The 16,044-nt window shown below is 55.7% G+C and overlaps 3 protein-coding genes across 11 annotated transcripts; all 3 read left to right on the plus strand.

The window, feature by feature from the left end:
* The first annotated feature begins 557 nt into the window (after positions 1 to 557).
* Positions 558 to 12,604, plus strand: pthlha (parathyroid hormone-like hormone a). Of its 4 annotated transcripts, XM_037242904.1 has the most exons (7): positions 558 to 695; positions 806 to 931; positions 3,293 to 5,767; positions 5,900 to 6,243; positions 6,329 to 6,429; positions 7,714 to 8,038; positions 8,257 to 8,591. In XM_037242904.1, the coding sequence occupies exons 4-6, from the start codon at positions 5,923 to 5,925 to the stop codon at positions 8,030 to 8,032; spliced, it is 741 nt and encodes a 246-aa protein (XP_037098799.1). In that variant the 5' UTR covers positions 558 to 695; positions 806 to 931; positions 3,293 to 5,767; positions 5,900 to 5,922; the 3' UTR covers positions 8,033 to 8,038; positions 8,257 to 8,591. The 4 variants fall into 4 exon arrangements, with proteins under 4 accessions (XP_037098799.1, XP_037098798.1, XP_037098797.1 ...); XM_037242903.1 differs by lacking the exon at positions 8,257 to 8,591 and adding an exon at positions 12,591 to 12,604 and having other exon boundaries at positions 3,293 to 6,243; XM_037242902.1 differs by having other exon boundaries at positions 3,293 to 6,243.
* Positions 10,133 to 12,246, plus strand: c23h11orf98 (chromosome 23 C11orf98 homolog). 2 transcript variants are annotated; one of them, XR_005096398.1, is made up of 4 exons: positions 10,133 to 10,244; positions 10,805 to 10,929; positions 11,035 to 11,272; positions 11,485 to 11,554. XR_005096398.1 is itself a non-coding variant. In XM_037242907.1 (4 exons), the coding sequence occupies exons 1-4, from the start codon at positions 10,206 to 10,208 to the stop codon at positions 11,962 to 11,964; spliced, it is 360 nt and encodes a 119-aa protein (XP_037098802.1). In that variant the 5' UTR covers positions 10,133 to 10,205; the 3' UTR covers positions 11,965 to 12,246. The 2 variants fall into 2 exon arrangements, 1 of the variants encoding a protein (XP_037098802.1); XM_037242907.1 differs by lacking the exon at positions 11,485 to 11,554 and adding an exon at positions 11,867 to 12,246 and having other exon boundaries at positions 11,035 to 11,132.
* mansc1 (MANSC domain containing 1) lies at positions 12,591 to 15,762 on the plus strand. Of its 5 annotated transcripts, none has more exons than XM_037242897.1 (4): positions 12,591 to 12,727; positions 13,565 to 13,811; positions 13,883 to 14,032; positions 14,199 to 15,762. In XM_037242897.1, the coding sequence occupies exons 2-4, from the start codon at positions 13,598 to 13,600 to the stop codon at positions 14,927 to 14,929; spliced, it is 1,095 nt and encodes a 364-aa protein (XP_037098792.1). In that variant the 5' UTR covers positions 12,591 to 12,727; positions 13,565 to 13,597; the 3' UTR covers positions 14,930 to 15,762. The 5 variants fall into 5 exon arrangements, with proteins under 5 accessions (XP_037098792.1, XP_037098794.1, XP_037098795.1 ...); XM_037242899.1 differs by lacking the exon at positions 12,591 to 12,727 and adding an exon at positions 12,891 to 13,464; XM_037242900.1 differs by lacking the exon at positions 12,591 to 12,727 and adding an exon at positions 12,891 to 13,246 and having other exon boundaries at positions 13,564 to 13,811.
* Positions 15,763 to 16,044: the final 282 nt, after the last annotated feature.

Raw genomic sequence — 16,044 nt, forward strand, 5'->3', positions numbered from 1 at the left:
CCGTTCCGTCTTCCTGCCGCCACTCCATCCAAAAAAGCGGCGCCTGATTCCGCCACGCCTCGCCTCGCCCCCCCCCCCCCCCCCTCCCCTCGCCTCACCTCACCCAAGCGGTCTTGTCCGGGAGAAACTGTGCAGTTATCAAAACTATTTTACGAGAGCACACCTTTGAACAAAGAACTCACTCTTGGCGTCTTAAAAGGTTTTCTATTCTTGTACGGAGCAGCAAAAACAATAGTTTGTCTCATGGGCCCCTCCCTCCCTCCCTCCTGCCCCTCGCCTCGCCGCGGGCGGGAACTTGCCACTAGCCAGTAGATGAAGTCTTATGTCTTTGACATGCCAACGTAATAGTTCACTTTTTCTACTGACTTCTTATGAAAACCAGACCAAAAAAAATGGATTCCTTAATAAAGATTTCATCTACGAAGGACGACACCTGTTTGTCATCTTGTCAAACGCTGACACCTCGCGGAGAACTCTTGAACTGCAGCCACTCTGCGCCTTGCTGTTTGTGCGACTTGTCATTGCCAAAGTGTGCCTGCCGCCTGCTTGTGTTTTCAGGAGTTGCTAACCGCTCAGCTCACTCACCACAGGTGCTTGAGGTCTGCAAGCGACGGGCACATCAAAGTTCCAACATGCTTGTGCAACGGGGAGTCACTTTTGCCGCCGGACGGACGGCTGGATTCGGCGCCACTCGGGTGACATTTTGCTGACTTGCTCTCCAAATGATCTTTTGTGATAAGAAAGGAAACTGCTTGCTTGCATGCGCTGCTTCAACACATTTGTGTGTGTATGTCTTGGAAGGAAGGAACTGAGGAAGGAAATGGAGAAGCTAAAAGTCAAGCTGACGCTCCTATGGCTGCGTGCCAAGGCCGGACTTCTGCGCCGCCTCTTCCGCTCGGAAATGTTGGCAGCGGATAAAGAATACACGCCCGTGAGTATTGATATCCGTCCATCCTTCCGTCTGTCCGTCACCATCCGTCGGTCGCTTCCAAAAGTGCAAGCCGTTAGCGCCGGCGGTTCCAACCTAAAGAGGTTCTTCTCCGGGCGGAGCCAGAAAGATAAAGTCGCTCCGCTCCGTTGCGCTATCGAGGGAACTGAGCCAAAAGGCCAAACTGTCAATTAGCTGCTCACGAGGTTGTGTCCAGAGCCCAAGAACATGTTGGACGCAATCTGAGCCGAGCGGCGGCGGTTGCTCATCACCTGGGCCGCCAAAACGCACGCACGCACGTGGAAGGAATGCTGGCGGGCTTTCTTCACCTGCACGCTTTTACACATGTGCACACATGTGCCCCCCCCCCTTCCCACGCACCCTGCTGCTCTAAAAACAAACCCCGGGGCCACGCAAATAAACGCAAGCGCTCCCTCCACATGCGACATATGGATGGGGAAGATGCCCCATGACGTGTAAGATTGGCGTGGGATTGTGCGGAGGACGGTGTTTCATTGGTGTGGAAAATGGCTGCGACGAGGCGTGAGAACGCCGTCCGTGCGTGCCTATGAGCCTGCTGACGTGACGCTAAACCAGCCCGACGGGCTCATTAGCTAGCAGACGATTAATGGGCTTTAACGAGCTTCCGCGGCAAAACGGGAAGCGGAGCCTACTGGCTAAGTGGTGCGGAAAAAGCTGCTAAGCTTGATGCCCAACAGGGGGCGCCGCGGACAGAATGTGGACCGGCGGCGGAAAGCCAAAGCGCTTTTTTTTTTTTGTCTTCGCGAGTACAGTCCTTCTCAAGCTGGATGTTGAGAAGCACGCTGCAGCTCCCGACCATCCCCAAAAGTGGACTCGTTGTGGATAGGTCAGCTTTTGAAAAGGCCACGCTGCCTCACTTGTTGGCGGAGGCGACGTCGTCCCAGCGGGCACAGGAAGCAGACGAGCGTCACGCTGTCACCTTCCCCTTGCTTCAAGTGACATCCGCGCGCGCGGGCGGGCGGGCTAATTGCTAACAGCATCCCGGGGAGCGGCTGACGAAGATTGGGAGCGAGGGCGCCTTTGCGGGAGTCACGTGACCTTAGCGCCGCTTGTGAGCGTGCTGGCAAAGTTTGGCCAACAATCTTAAGCTTTTGTTTTTGCAGTCAAACAAGTTGAGAAAAAAGATAGTCCTCCCCAAAGGGATGGTAGGAAACGCCTGCCTGCACTTGCCTCAGCAGCTGGGGGGGGACGCCACCGACCCTCTACTGGCGCCCCCTTGTGGCTCGTTGCAGTAGAAGCGTTCAAATGATTGGACTTGAAGCGGCGTCCCTGCGGAGGGACAATTTGGCCTTGCCGTGCAGTGCGCTCGACTTTTTGCCCATCTTGTTGCTCCGCGCTGCCGTTTTTTGCTCTCATGGGAGGGTCTTCCCGTCTGCTCGGTCATCTTTGCAGCAGATGTGTCGGAAAAGAAAAGACAACCCCGAAAGCGTTGGGGAAGAAAGGCAATGGTGGAAACGGACATAGTTGGCCAAGGCGCTTTTGTTTAGGCTGACTTTGAAGGGCCAAGAAGCCTCGCTCGCTGGCACGCTCGCATTCTTCTCACACTCGGGGCGGGAACCTTTCCGACGCTTACGACCTTGACTTTGTTTACATCGAGCAGGTGCTAAGCTAGGCTAACGAGCGGCAACACGGGGATCTTCATGCTCACGCCGATCCCGCTGATCTTTATCACAACACGCCGCCGCCGCCTCTGATTTCCTGCCAGCGTCCGGCTTCTGAACTCACGCCGGCGGAATGTTTCCACCTCGGGGTGGGGCGCCGCCCTTTTGCTCTTGTCTATCGGTGCGGGGCGGAAACGACGGCAAGCAAAAGGAGAGGCCAAAAAGGGGGAAGGAAAGCGGCAGCCAGATGGCGGCTGCGCCGGTGACACGCTCACCCGCACCAGCATCTCCTGGGTGGCCCCAATAAACAAGAACACCTGACCTTCCTTCTCCAAATAAAGAGCCAGACCGCAGAAGACGGAACATTCTTCTGCCGCTTCGACTTGTCTTGTTGATCTCCAACATGTGCCACCCACAACCTCGCCGGCCTCCTGTCACCCGCTTTGGCGTCCGCTCCGTTTCTTTCTTGACCAGCATGCGCGCAGCTAACGTCGGGTGCCTTTTGCGGTTCTCTCTCGGAGCCCCGCCGCCACGTCTCAATTCGGCTTTTTCCCCCGGCCATGGAGTGGCGCTTTCTCATCAGATGGACAAACAAAGGCCCAATGCTGACAAATGTTGACAAAGGCCTTTGGCTTTTTGTCCTTTTTTGCCTTCCCTCCCTCCCTCCCTCCCTCCCTCCCTCCGCCCATTGCAAACTTTTGTCCCATATTTGTGTTTTCAGAGTGAAGCGTGACTGGAGCGTCAAAAGAAGGCACGCGCGCCGGAAACGGCGCTCGCCCGCTGCGACGGGATGCCGCAAAGGTAAGCACAGCCCAGGTGGCCCACATTTGGGAGCCAGCGTGCGCTAAAAATAGCCAGGAGAAGGAGAAAATAGATGCTTCCCGGATCGGTGGAATTCCCGCCCTGGCGGTGTCCTCGAATGCTCCCCCCAAAAAATGCCGTCTGGAAGCGCACCCCATCTCCTACCGTGCGTTGCACCCAGACAGCAAATTCTTAACTGAACTCCGGCGGATGCCTGATGCTTCCTCTTTGCTAATTGGACAGGCAGGAAGCGACAAGCTACGTCTTAGCTGCCGGCTAGCTGCTTAGCATGTTATTGGAATGAGTCCCCCCCCGGCCTGGGTGGCGTTACAGCCGCTGAGGCGTGTGTTGTGGTTTCCTGTCAAGCTGTGAACAAGAAACTCACTTGAACACGCTGACATTAAAAGCCACATGCTTGAAAAAGAAAGACACTTTTATTTTTAGCGCGCAGAGCGTCACTCTGTATGTGCACGTCTGGCCGGGGGAGGGAAATTCATTGTGTGTGGTTGTGTGTGATGTTTGTAATTGTGCCTTGTATGTGAGAACAGGCACCCCCCAACGGGTCTAGCCAGCGTTGTCGAGACGTCTTGATCAGGAGCGACGGCGTGCGGACGGCCTTTTTGGCTTCTCCGCACCCGCGTGACGTCGCGCGCGTGCACGCTTTGCTATCGGAGTCGTGAAAGATTGTTACTTTGCGCCACGCAAGCAACCGATAGCTTGCAAATGAGCGCTCCTTCAAGCCGTATAATACGAAGGCTAAGCGCGGGCAGGCGAGCCGAGGCGCGAAGCTGAGCGAGCCGCCGAATGGCACGCCGCCGGTCGACGTCTCGTCTTTGGTTTGCTCCGTGGGGAGCCGTGCCGCTTCCCGGGTGACGGGAAGGTGAGGCGATAAGTCACCATGTCAATGTTGATCCCAGGCCTCGACGGCGGGGCGGCGCTTTGCAAGCTGAGGAATTCCCCCAAACGCACGGCCGCTTTGTTTGACTCGGTGGCGTCGCGGGAAGTCCGACACGTCGCCGCTCACGTCACGCGCCCGCGAGAAACGTGACACGCGGCCGCCGCTAGACTCATTGGCAGCCGTGTGTGTGACTTGCATGTGCAGGGTAAGCGCGCACATTCACTGACTCACGCTTGAACACTATCGCTCGTACTATTATGCACACACGCAATCTTACACACAACCGCAGACGCACAAAGTCTGTCTGTCTCTCACGCTCGCACACTCTCAAAAGCAATCGCACACACACACACACACACACACACACACACACCATCACAGCCAAAGTCATTAGCTTGCGCGCGCACGCACGCACGCACGCACGCACGCACACTGTTGCTGTGAGCGCCAAGGCGCTCTTCAGCCTTGAGAAGTTTCCACAGTTCTGGAAGCCGTTAGCGAGGCGGCGGGGGCGCGGCGCGAATCCTTTGAGCGTCGGCTTGGCTAGCCGCAACACTTAACTTGTTAGCTTGTTAGCGCACCACAAATGTTAGCAAATTAGCCGGCGACACGTCTGTCTCGTGTGTCGCTCGTTGGCCCGTCGTCTGTCAGACTCTTGTCACTCGAGGCATTTGCGCGTCGGAACTATAGGGCGTCTTGCGATGTCACGCCGCCACGGGTGACTTTCTCCGCTCGATTCGTAGAAGTTGGCGTCGTCTCGTGTGGGGGTCCAAAGCAAACCTGGACCACTGGCTTTCTCGTAGCGAGCCCGCTTCCGTGTGTTTGCGCAAAGGTGTCGCGTTCCTCTACCACAGTGGCGCTGACTCAGCGGGAGGACGCCATCTCTCTCGGTGGCGGCGCGTGCGTTCGCGCTGATGAAGCAGTCCAAAGTGTTCTTTTTCCACGCTGCTAAAAAAAGATCCTTCAAAGAGCAGACGAGATGGATTAAGTGTCTGCAATGGTTTCCACGACGACGCAAACAGGAAGTCGAAGACTGGATAATTGTCAAATGGCGGTAAAAAAGAGCGAGGCCCTTGCGAGGAGCGCCGTCACGTTAGCTTTCTTTCAAATCATCTTGATGTCCACCAGAGGAAAATGAAGGAAGGACTCCTTCCTGTTGAAGGCGTGCGAGCGTAAATGGGATGATGATGAATTAATGATGAATGCCAAATTAAGTAACACGTACTGATGATCGCGAGCGCGCCGGGTGAGTCACTTGGTCGTTATCGAACATTATCATCAGCTGGCCATAGCGACGTCGTCATCAGCGTCAATTAGCGTCATTAGCAACATTAGCATCAAAGCCGCGCCTGTCAGCCCTGCGCCACACGCCTCTTTTTCTTCTTGCCCTCCTTGTTCTTGCGGTGGCGGCCATGGCGGCCATGGCGGTCATGGTGGCGGCGGCGGCCGCGACCTTCCTCCTTCCGTCCTGACAAAGCAGCCAGCACCACCGCCAAGGTGATGTCATGCAAGCACGCAGATTAGCCGTGTGTGTGCGTGCGCGCGTGCGTGGTCTCCTGCTGCGTTTTGGCTGGCTGGGGCTGGGGGGGGAAGGGTCACAGAAGGGCTTGACTTTTGGAAGTCAAGCAGATGATAATTTGGAAGCACCTGGAATGCGGACGGACGAGGCTGAGGACGCATCAAGCAAGCAGGCCCTCATCCGGCCCCTCCCTCCTCCCCACCCCCCAGCGGCGAGGCTCCGCCCAACGCCCGGCCGCCCTCCCGCTGGTCCCGGAGCCGCTCGCGGCATTCCCGCATCGGCGCAACATCTGGAAGCAAGCGCACGCACGCATGCAGTCCACTCGAGTCGACACGCAACAAGAAAACGAAGAAGACCTTCTTCTGGGATTCTGCTCCGTGACCTTTTTCCTTGGAACTTTTCCTTGCCTTTGTTTTGTTTTGAGATTGTGACTCCGTCCGTCCACCGAGGGAATGTAAGTTTCCTGCCGAGCGGCTGGCTCGGCTCGGCTCGGCGCTCTCTGCGCTGGCTCGCTCAAGCTCCTCATCTCTCGTTGGCAGAAACGCGCGGTCAACATGTCCGGCGTGGGCGCTCTCCTCCTGGCCGCCTTCCTGCTCTGCTCGCCCGTTGCCGGCCGAGCCCGACCCGCCGACGCCAGAACGTAAGTTGCGCTCTTGTCCTTTTCCTCCGCGCTCGCTCGCTTGCGCTCTCGTCCTTTTCCTCCGCGCTCGCTCGCACACGCACGCACCTTCACGTGTGGGAACTCTCCGAAGAATTTGGTGCAGCCCAAGTGGCCCGTTTCACAAGGAAAGAGTCAATGCACATTGAACAAGACAACAAAGGTCCAAAACGGGAAGAAAGGGCTTCAGTTCACGAGACCGACCGGCATTCCCAAGAAATCAAGGTCCACATCTCAGAAAGTTGGTTCCAGACACTCTTTCGCAACAAAGTCTTTATTTTGCAAGATTGAAACTAATTTGACAGCAGCACGAAAAAAAAGAGATGCTCTTCAGCAACGCGTGCGCTTGGACATGTATATGGAGGAGGCGGCCGGCGCGCGCCTGCATGCAGGCACGCACGGCACGGCACATGGGGGCCCCTGCATGCGGGCGCTCATCTGCTTTGCATCAGGCGCGTGCGGAAGCACGCTTCCGGAGTGCCCCACTGAGCTTCTTCCGCTTTGGCGATGGGCTCGGGATTTGGCGTCCCTGAGCGCAGAGGCCAGCCAACATGTCCAGCAGGCAGGGGGGTGGCCGGCCGGGTGACCGGCCGGCAGGCTGGCCGGCCGGCCGGCCGGCCGTTAGGCCAGCCCCTATAGCTGCCTGCCTGCCCGCTGTTTGTGTGCTCAGAGTGCGCCGGCTCGGGGTTCCCAGGCTCCCCTCCCTCGCCCTCGCTGTTTGTTTAGGAGCGCCGCAGCGGCCCGAGCCCAGTTGAGAAACTCGATCCAGGCCGGCCGGCGGGAAAGATAACAGCGCTAAGAAGCAGAACAGAAGGAAAGCAAGGAAAACAACAACCAAAAAAAACCTGAGAAGAAGAGCGCCGCCTTGGCCCATCTGGACAGAATCAAAGCGGAGGGAGCGGAGCGGACGCTATTGTCGGATCTTCTGCGCCTTCAGTGGCACAAGCGTCTGGCCGTGGGACAAGCGTCTGGCCGCGGTGCAGCCCCGCCCTCTGCTGGTCGCTCAGCGCAACAACAAGAACAAGTGGCTCGGCTCGCCTTGTCATGTCAAGGGCGCCGCTCATCTGCAAGTCGGTCTCAAGTTGACAAGAAAAGAATCTCAATTGTACAAATGCAACCAGGAAGAGTTCTGATGTCCTGCTTCAGAGTTGCAAAAGCAAGCGGGGCGGGGCGGGCCCGGCCCTCGGGCCCCCAAGCTGCTGGAAGCGCCGCCCTTCCTGTTGTCTCATTGTGGTCGCCAACCGTTGCCTTTTTGCTTTTGCGCAGGCGGCGCTCGGTGACGCATGCGCAGCTGATGCACGACAAGGGCCGCACGCTGCAGGATTTCAAGCGGCGCCTGTGGCTGCAGGAGCTCCTGGACGAGGTCCACACGGCCGAGATCCGTCAGCTCCCGCTCTCCAAAGCCCCGCCGGCGCCGAGCAAGGGCCTGGCGGCCGACTGGTCGCCGGAGGAGCGGGAGGCCACCAACCTGCCGCAGGAAACCCACAAGAGCTTCCGGGACGCTAAGCGCCGCAAGAAAGGACGCCCCGGCAGGCGGAAGGACGCCGACAAGCGCAAGAGGAGGGCCCAGGCCAAGCCGCTCTGAACGCAGGTCAGTCGCACTGTTCCAGACAGCTGGATGGATGGAGGGAGGGAGGGATGGCAGGCAGGCAGGCAGAAAACGTCATTGCAGCGGCCGCCACTTTGGGATTCCCAAATCTCAATCAAGCCTGAATAGCATATTTTCCAATATTTCCATATTTTATTTGTGATTATCAATGGTTGGTCTGACCAAAGTCTTTGAAAAACCTTGCGTGTTTGTGTGTGCAGGTGCCTGCAGCCAGCGCAGCGCAGCGGACCCCTAAACAGTCGTCTTGCTGTTTGGAAAGACAACCTGGATATTTATTGTGTAAATACAAATCAGTAGAGTAGAAAGTGACGTGGAAATGAAAGATTTTCTTTTGATTCCAACACGCGTGTTGTAATTTATTTGGTTTGAATGTTGTATTTATTGGATTGGTTTTTCCACCATCATGCACTTTACACCGACCAGCAAGTCTTTGGTCTTTGCTTGACTTGGAGTTGATCTTGTGTCAATGACGCCCCCTGGCGGCGCTTGCTTTTGCCACTTGCACTGAGATTAAACGTTTGACACAAGCTCTGCACTCGAGTCACCGTGTGGTCTCTTGCGCTCGCTCGCTCGCTCGGGCGCTCACTTGCCTGGGCGGACGGTCCGACGGAGACGTCGGTGTGGACGTGCACCGACAGAAACCAACGCGAGACGCCATCTCCCTGAGGTCTTTTCTCCACGACTGCGCAACTTCCAGGTCTTTGGTAGCCTGGAAATAATGCGGCAGGCAGGCAGACACAGACCGCGCGCGAACCAGTCGGCGAAGAGTGACGTCACTTCGAGGCAAACGTCGCAAACATGTGAAAAGGGCTGGACATGTCCACCATGCCGATCTTTTGGGAGACGCAAAAGAAAACCTGGACTGAAGATACGAGGAATAGAAAGAACACACACCACGGTCCCAACACAACCTTCGAGCCAAAGTTCCATGGTGGAATTCTGTATGCCTCTGCAACTTGACTCGCAGCGTCCTCAGAACATCGCGCCAATAACGTAACATGAGTGATGTCATGTTTTGATCCCCTCACGAGGTGTAGTTCATTTTTCAAAATAAAGAGATCGTTCAGACTCCGATCAAATAAACGGAAATAATGCTTGAAGTTATTTATTTATATTCTAGTGCGGCCAAATGATCGGTCCGCTGTACAACACCAGCGTCCCCCCTCGCTGTGTCCAAATGTTGTTTTTTAATTTTTGCAAACTTTATTTGCTGTGTCCAAATTCACAGGCCGGTTTGATCAGCTGCATGACGTCACTTCTGGTGCGGCACGTCACGCGAAACACGACCACAGCCTTGAAACGGGCCTTCGTTCCCATGGCAACGGTCTTACTTCTTTTGAAAATATTTCTAAATTCCGAACTTATAAGCCCAACTGTCTGCCAGTAGGTGTCAAACAGACCTTAAGAAATAAAGTACTCAAATACAAGGTTTCGTGTACTTTGGAATTTGTCGATTGTTACATACTATGTAAATCTGCTTAATATGTCGACCTGCCATTTCGCCAGCAGTATGTTGGAAATGGAAATGTGCTCACATTCATTGCGTAGATAACGCTCGTGTCTTTTTGATTCATTCGTCTCTTTTACTCCGTTGTTAGCAAATCTATTTGTGCTTCGTGGCAGACGCCCACATTGCGGCACTCTCATGACTACAGTCATGCATTTGACACTCGCTCGCCCAGGCTGTTGGCAACAAAGATCAAAAGCGTTCGAGGCGAATGTTCGTTCACATGTCTGTTTCCAACCAATTCTATGCCGTTCTGGTTCATCACAATACGTTTTGACCTCCAACAAAGCTCTTTGCTTTTTTCTCTCTCAAATGTTAAACCTTTTGTCTGTTCACTCACTCACTCACTCACTCACTCACTCACTCACTCACTCACTCACTCACTCACTCACTCACTCACTCACTCACTCACTCACTCACTCAATCAATCAATCAATCAATCAATCAAGACAATAGTGCACCGTCGGCAGTTTGAATAAGCGAGCAGGTGCCCGTGTTGCTGATGCAGAATTGGCGACAGTTGTCGTGGCAACGCCTGCCTGGCGGAGCCTCCAGGTGGCAGCAGCGGCCTCCCTCCTTCCTCCGATTGCCGCGTCGAACAAGACAAAGCGGAAGCAGACGCGGAAGCAGGTGGCAGACAGCATGTCTCCACCCGGAGGCAAGATCAACAGACCCAAAACGGTAAGAAAGCTCGGCGGGAAACAGCCAAGGCACACTCGAACGCGCGCGGGGACCTTGGTTGACTCTCAAAGTTGCGGACTTCCCTTAACGCCACACAGAGGAACTCATCGCCAAGGCACACTCGAACGCGCGCGGGGACCTTGCTTGACTCTCAAAGTTGCGGACTTCCCTTAACGCCACACAGAGGAACTCATCGCCGGCCGAAGGCGCTTGAGCTCGAACTTGCGCTGCGTCGCTTTTTTTGTTTTGCTTTGCTTCGGGGCCAAGTGCAGGGAGAAGGAAAGGAGGGTCCTCTTGTGAAATGATACTTGTCGGGAAAAAGACGCGAGTTGCCTTCATGTTGGAGCTGCAATGAAAGGGCTGCTTTTTGGGACGAACTGCCCAAAGGTTTCATTCATTGTACGTGCCGCGCTGGCTACACGTAGGCAGGCTCCTGTCGCTTGGAGTAAATGTCATGTCATGTTGGAGAAGTGACTTAGACTCCTCGGTTTTTACCATGCACAAGCTGAAATATCTTCAGCAACATGTGATTTCACCCTAGAAATGTGTTTTTGTGGCAGGACTTGGGCAAGAAGCTGTTCAAGCGCCGTCGCGTCCTGGGGCGGCAGAAGAAGAAGCGCAGTCGGATCGTGGGCGCCGTGCTGGACCGAGGCCTCATCACCGTCCATCACCTCCGGAAGAGGAAGTGGGTCGCTCGGCAGCCCAGCCCAGCCCGGCGCTTGCCTGCGTGCGTGCCTTTCGGGGCACGTCCACGACATGCGCAATAAAAATGTCTGCCCTCTTTCGGCAGAACAAGCCCCAGGGCCAACATCACCTTGTCGGGGAAGAAGAAGCAAAAGCTCATCAAGCAGCTGCAGCACCTCCAGAAGGACAAGGCGCAAATGGAAGGTGAGCTTTTCAGATCGGCCCACCGATCCCCGACTCGCTCGGCGTGCCGTCGGATCCTCTCCTCTGTCTACCGTTAGCCGGCCGGCGAACCGGCTGCGCTCGTCACAAGTGGAGTCGCCGGGCAGCCGACGAGGAGATGCTAATAAGATAAGATAAGATAAGATAATCCTTTATTATTCCCTCAATGGGGAAACTCCTGTGTTAGCAGCAGTACACTTAACATATACACACACACACACACACGCATGCGGGGAAGGGGGTAAAAGATTTAAAAAGTAAAGATATATATAATTAAAAAATATGGACAGAATATACACAATACACAATATACACAATATATAATATATATATATAATGGCGCTAACGTGGACCGCAGAGGCGCTTGTCGGCACAGTCGCCATCGGGACGTACGGAGAGAGAGAGAGAGAGAGAGAGAGAAAAAATAAGACGAGCCGCGTCGTAAGCCAAAAGGACGGGCGGGAGCCCCGCCCGGGGACCGACGCGGGGTCGCTCGCCCAAAAGCGAATGTAAAAGTCGAGCGCAACGCCTGTTAACAGACAGAATGCCAAAAATGGCCCCAAGTTGGCTCGGGCACCTACTCTGCCTCCTCTTGTTGCTGCGGCCGGCTGGCATACATGGAAACTGGACATTTTGGGGGTGCCAAAGGGGAGCCACGCCTTCACTTTCTAGTAACCATACAAATGTGTTGTGTGTGTGTGTGTGTGTGTGGCCAGTTGAAGCTGCAGCTCATCCACCAAAGAAGAAGGCACGCAAGAAGAAAAGGAGCAGCCCAGCCAGCGAGGACGTCAGCATGGACCATGATGGTCAATAACCCAAATGACTCTCTTGCCGTGGGAATGGCGCTCAGGCACCACAAGTCAGCCATTCCTTTGGCCGGCAGCGCGCAAAAACATGTGGACCTTTTCTTTCCTGAAAATGCGCACGCAACCAGTGTCCGCCGTTGTACTGTGTGCGTGCCTTTTGGTGGATTCAGTCCATTTGACGTGAGTGTTCCTCGCATTCATTTCGTGCTCATTGTTTGACTTGAGACTGGAGTGGAAGCGTGTGGCTTGGCAAAGGTGCAATTTCTAATAAAACAAGCACGACAAACAGACATCATTCAAATCATTGAGATGAAAATATCTATCCATTCACGCAGGTCAGTATGTGTGATGACAATAAATGATGACACAATAAAGGAAGGAGACGATAAGAAAGCAGTCGCTAAGGCAAGAATAGACCAAATCAATGAGTCGAATCAAAGTGAGACCCAAATAATGATGAAAAAGAACTTTCAGACAAACGCATTCCAGTCCTGAAAAGGGAGCCAGCCAGCCAGCCAGCGAGCGAGCGAGCGTGTGGCACCCCGCCCACTTCCCTCCCCCTCCCGGAGGACAAAGCCAAAAATGGGTCATCTGCTCGGAACCAGCGAGCTTCTTCGTCCCGTAAGACGAGCAGCTGCCGGCGGCCTCGACTCGCCTGGCCTGGCCTGGTCTCATCTCGGCTCGGCTCGCCTGGCTGCTTCACCCCGGCGGAGGGAGGACCACTCGGCTGGCGACTGAACCCAACCGGGCGATCAGCTTTGCATCCGGCAGGTGTGTGTATGTGTGTGGACGGGGGCGTGTGCTTCGCGCCGCGCCGGAGCCTGGCGGTACCAGGAGCGATCGAACCTGCGGACGGAAGCGGGGAGCGGCGTGAGATTATGCACGGACGTCAAGCAATGGGACCGACCGACCGACCGACCGCACGCACGCGCCCGCTCGCCCGCCGTTTGATTCTGTGCGAAGAATGGCGACTGGGCGGGTGACGTCACCGTCTGACGAACAAAGACTCTGAGCGGCGGAGGAACATTTTGGAGTTGGCTTGAACGGCGAGCGAGCTGCGCTAGCATTAGCGAGCCTCTTGGGACGAGGACGAGGATGAGGGATCGATCGGCCATCACTCGGCTCGATGCAAAGTCCACTCGGGCGCTCGATCTGACGTCAGCGCGCGTGCAGGCAAAGTCCTTTTGCACTTTGGACGCCAAAGGTCCTGCTAACGATTAGAAGAAGTTGACGGGCCAGGTCTGCACGTGTTTTTCGCTCGTCTGCGCGAATCCAAATTTGACGCCGCTTTGGCGTGCCTCTTTTTGTTGCCTCGTGGGCTCTCACGGTCACCGTCGAGTCTTTGGAGTGGGCCCGAGCCCAAAGTGACACCTGCCCGCGTCTTCCCTGCCTGCCTGCCTGCCTGCCTGCCTGCCTGCCTGCCTGCCCGCCTGCTCCCTGCACGGCTTGTTGACTCGTCAAAGTTTTTGCTTTCGGCCACTTCCAGACTGACCAGTCCATCGAATTGGGTCTGTCCTTGTTTCCTGTTTTGCGACTGGCGGGCGGGTGACATATGTATGTAGGTGTGTTGCGCTTCACGTTGACCTCGATGCCCTTTGTTCCTTGCAGACGAGCGACAAGGCCGTCGGCCCGCCTTCCGCCATGACTCGGCCGCTGGTCCTGGCGCTGGTCCTGGCTCTGGCCCCGCCGTGCGTCCGCTCCCAACCCGAGAGCTGCTTCTCCCGGCAGCACGCCAACGCCGCCGTCAACGCCAGGGTGGCGCTCGCTGCCACCGCCGGCGTCACCGCCGCCGCCCGATCCGCAAAGAGCGAGCAGGAATGCGTGCTGGCCTGCTGCTCCCAGCGGGTGCAAGCGGGTGAGGGCCACGTCTCCCCCTCATCGCCTTGATGTCGCGGCGCCGTCCTCATTGTCTCGGTGTCGTCGCAGGCGCCAAGTGCAACGTGGCCGTGTTTAATGGCAACAAGCATGGTGGCGGGGGCGGCGAGGACAACTGCTTCCTGTACCACTGTCCCAATGAGCGCGACTGTCCGCTGACGCAGGCGCCGCCCGGCGTGCGCACCTTCGACATCTTCAAAGGTAACAACGTTCCGTGATTGCGTCTCGGGAGATGGCCGCGCCTTTGCAAGTAAGCGACCGACACCTGCTGACCAGAACGACGTCCGGGTCTCGTTCTGCCACCGATGAGCTTTCAAAAGCGGACGGTAGCGCTCACGTTCTGCTCTTGTTGTGGTTTCCCGCCCAGGTGTGATCCACCCGAGCACCGTCCGTCCCGCCGCGACCTCGATCGCCAGCGCGCCCGCACTGACCATCGCCGCCGGCCGAGACGTTTTCGTGACCGTGGCGGCCGCCAAGTCGGCGGACAAGGCGGCTACAAAGCAAAAGAAGGCAAAAAGTGACAAGAAGCCAAAAAGTCAAGTGGCGGCGGCAGCGCCAAAGACTGCTGCCTCAGCGCCTTTGAGCACTCCGCCTCCTCCGAGTACACCTCGGCCTCCGACGTCTGCTGCGAGCGCACCTCCTCCAAGCGCCACGACTCCGGCCCCTGTGACGACAACTCCCGCCGCTGCAACGTCCAAGCCGCAGTCTCCTACAACCACGACGACAACGCCGCCTCCTAGCAGCACGACTCTGCCTCCCACACCTTCTCCTTCAGCGGCACCCGTGACTCCTTCTCCTCCTACGAGCACGAGCCCTCCTCTCCTGACAACGCCTTCGTCACGTCTGACCACAGCCACTCCGATAACCCCCGGCAGCGGGCGTAGTCAGGCGTCCAAGGTGCCGGCAGGTTCCCAGGAGAGCGGCGGCAAAATGTCATCGGGCGCGCCGAGGAGCGGCGTGGTGGCGTTCCTGGTGGCGGGCGCGGTGGCGCTGATGCTGGCACTGGCTGTGGCGCTGGGCGGGCGCAAGGCTGTGGAGTCCTTCGACAGACGCCATTACACGCGGCTGGAGCTCACCGACCTCCACTACGACCTGTGAAGCGGCCGGCGACGCTCCACGGCGAGCGACATATGGCGGGACACGGCGAGCGGGGAGAATATCTGCAAACTCAGGAAGACGCTCGCCGACGACACGCGGGACTTGACTTGCTGTCGTTTCATCTTCTTCGAAACGCCACTGAATAGTGGATGAAAAATCACTCTTTTATTTCCATGTTTCAAACGGACAATCCACTCTGATTGGGCGACAGGTTGGCCCCGTATCATCCGTCAGAAGAATTGTTGTGCAAAGTCAAATGGGGTGTTGACAGAGAGGAGATCTGGGTTTTTCTCACTCTGCTTTCATGGAGGACTCGACAAATGTGTTGTCAGAGAGGCTGAAATCTTGAGCCATTTGACAAGTTTAACTTCAACAGTGGCTCCAGATGATGAACGGATTCTCCAAATAGTCATTTGAGATTCAGTCAGTTGTCTCTTGATGAATGACTCGTTGCACTTGTCCATCACCGGCATGTCGTCCATCTGCTTACAAGCACACACACACACACACACACACACACACACACACACACACACACACACACACACACACACACACACACACACGCACTTCGTTTTAAGATGACGCTTTGGTTGTCATGAACGGCGAGCGTTTCTTAGCAATTGTAGTGCTCACCTTGACCACATAGTGGCGGCAGCAACTGGCCCAATCGCTCGACACCCCCCATCTTTTCTTTGCTCATATTTGTCAGATGGTTCATGCTGCTATTGGGTTTAATCCAAAACTAATCTTGTTCTCCGATCAAGCAAGGCTTTTTTCAGAGTTTCTTCTTCTTGTACGCATTAAAATTGGAAATACTGTTTTTCATTTTGAAAAGCCAATGTCATTTCTAAATCGTGTCGTGGTGAAAAGTGACTATTTTAGGGCTATTGTTTGCTGTAGAGGAAAAAAGTGCAACAAATAGATTTTTACATTGAAAATGTGGGCTTGCGCAGAGGCAGTTTATTTTCGTTGAAATCGCGTGATGGCAGTAGGCTCCAACGAGTTTATTGACGTGGATGTGATTGAATTGTTTAACAGGACGTAATCGCAGTCGATAATAGTAAATGTGAAAGATTAGAATAGCAGCAGGGCGCTTTGGTGCATGGCAAAAA

This window comes from Syngnathus acus, chromosome 23 (genome assembly GCF_901709675.1).
Source record: "Syngnathus acus chromosome 23, fSynAcu1.2, whole genome shotgun sequence".
NCBI lineage: Eukaryota > Metazoa > Chordata > Actinopteri > Syngnathiformes > Syngnathidae > Syngnathus > Syngnathus acus.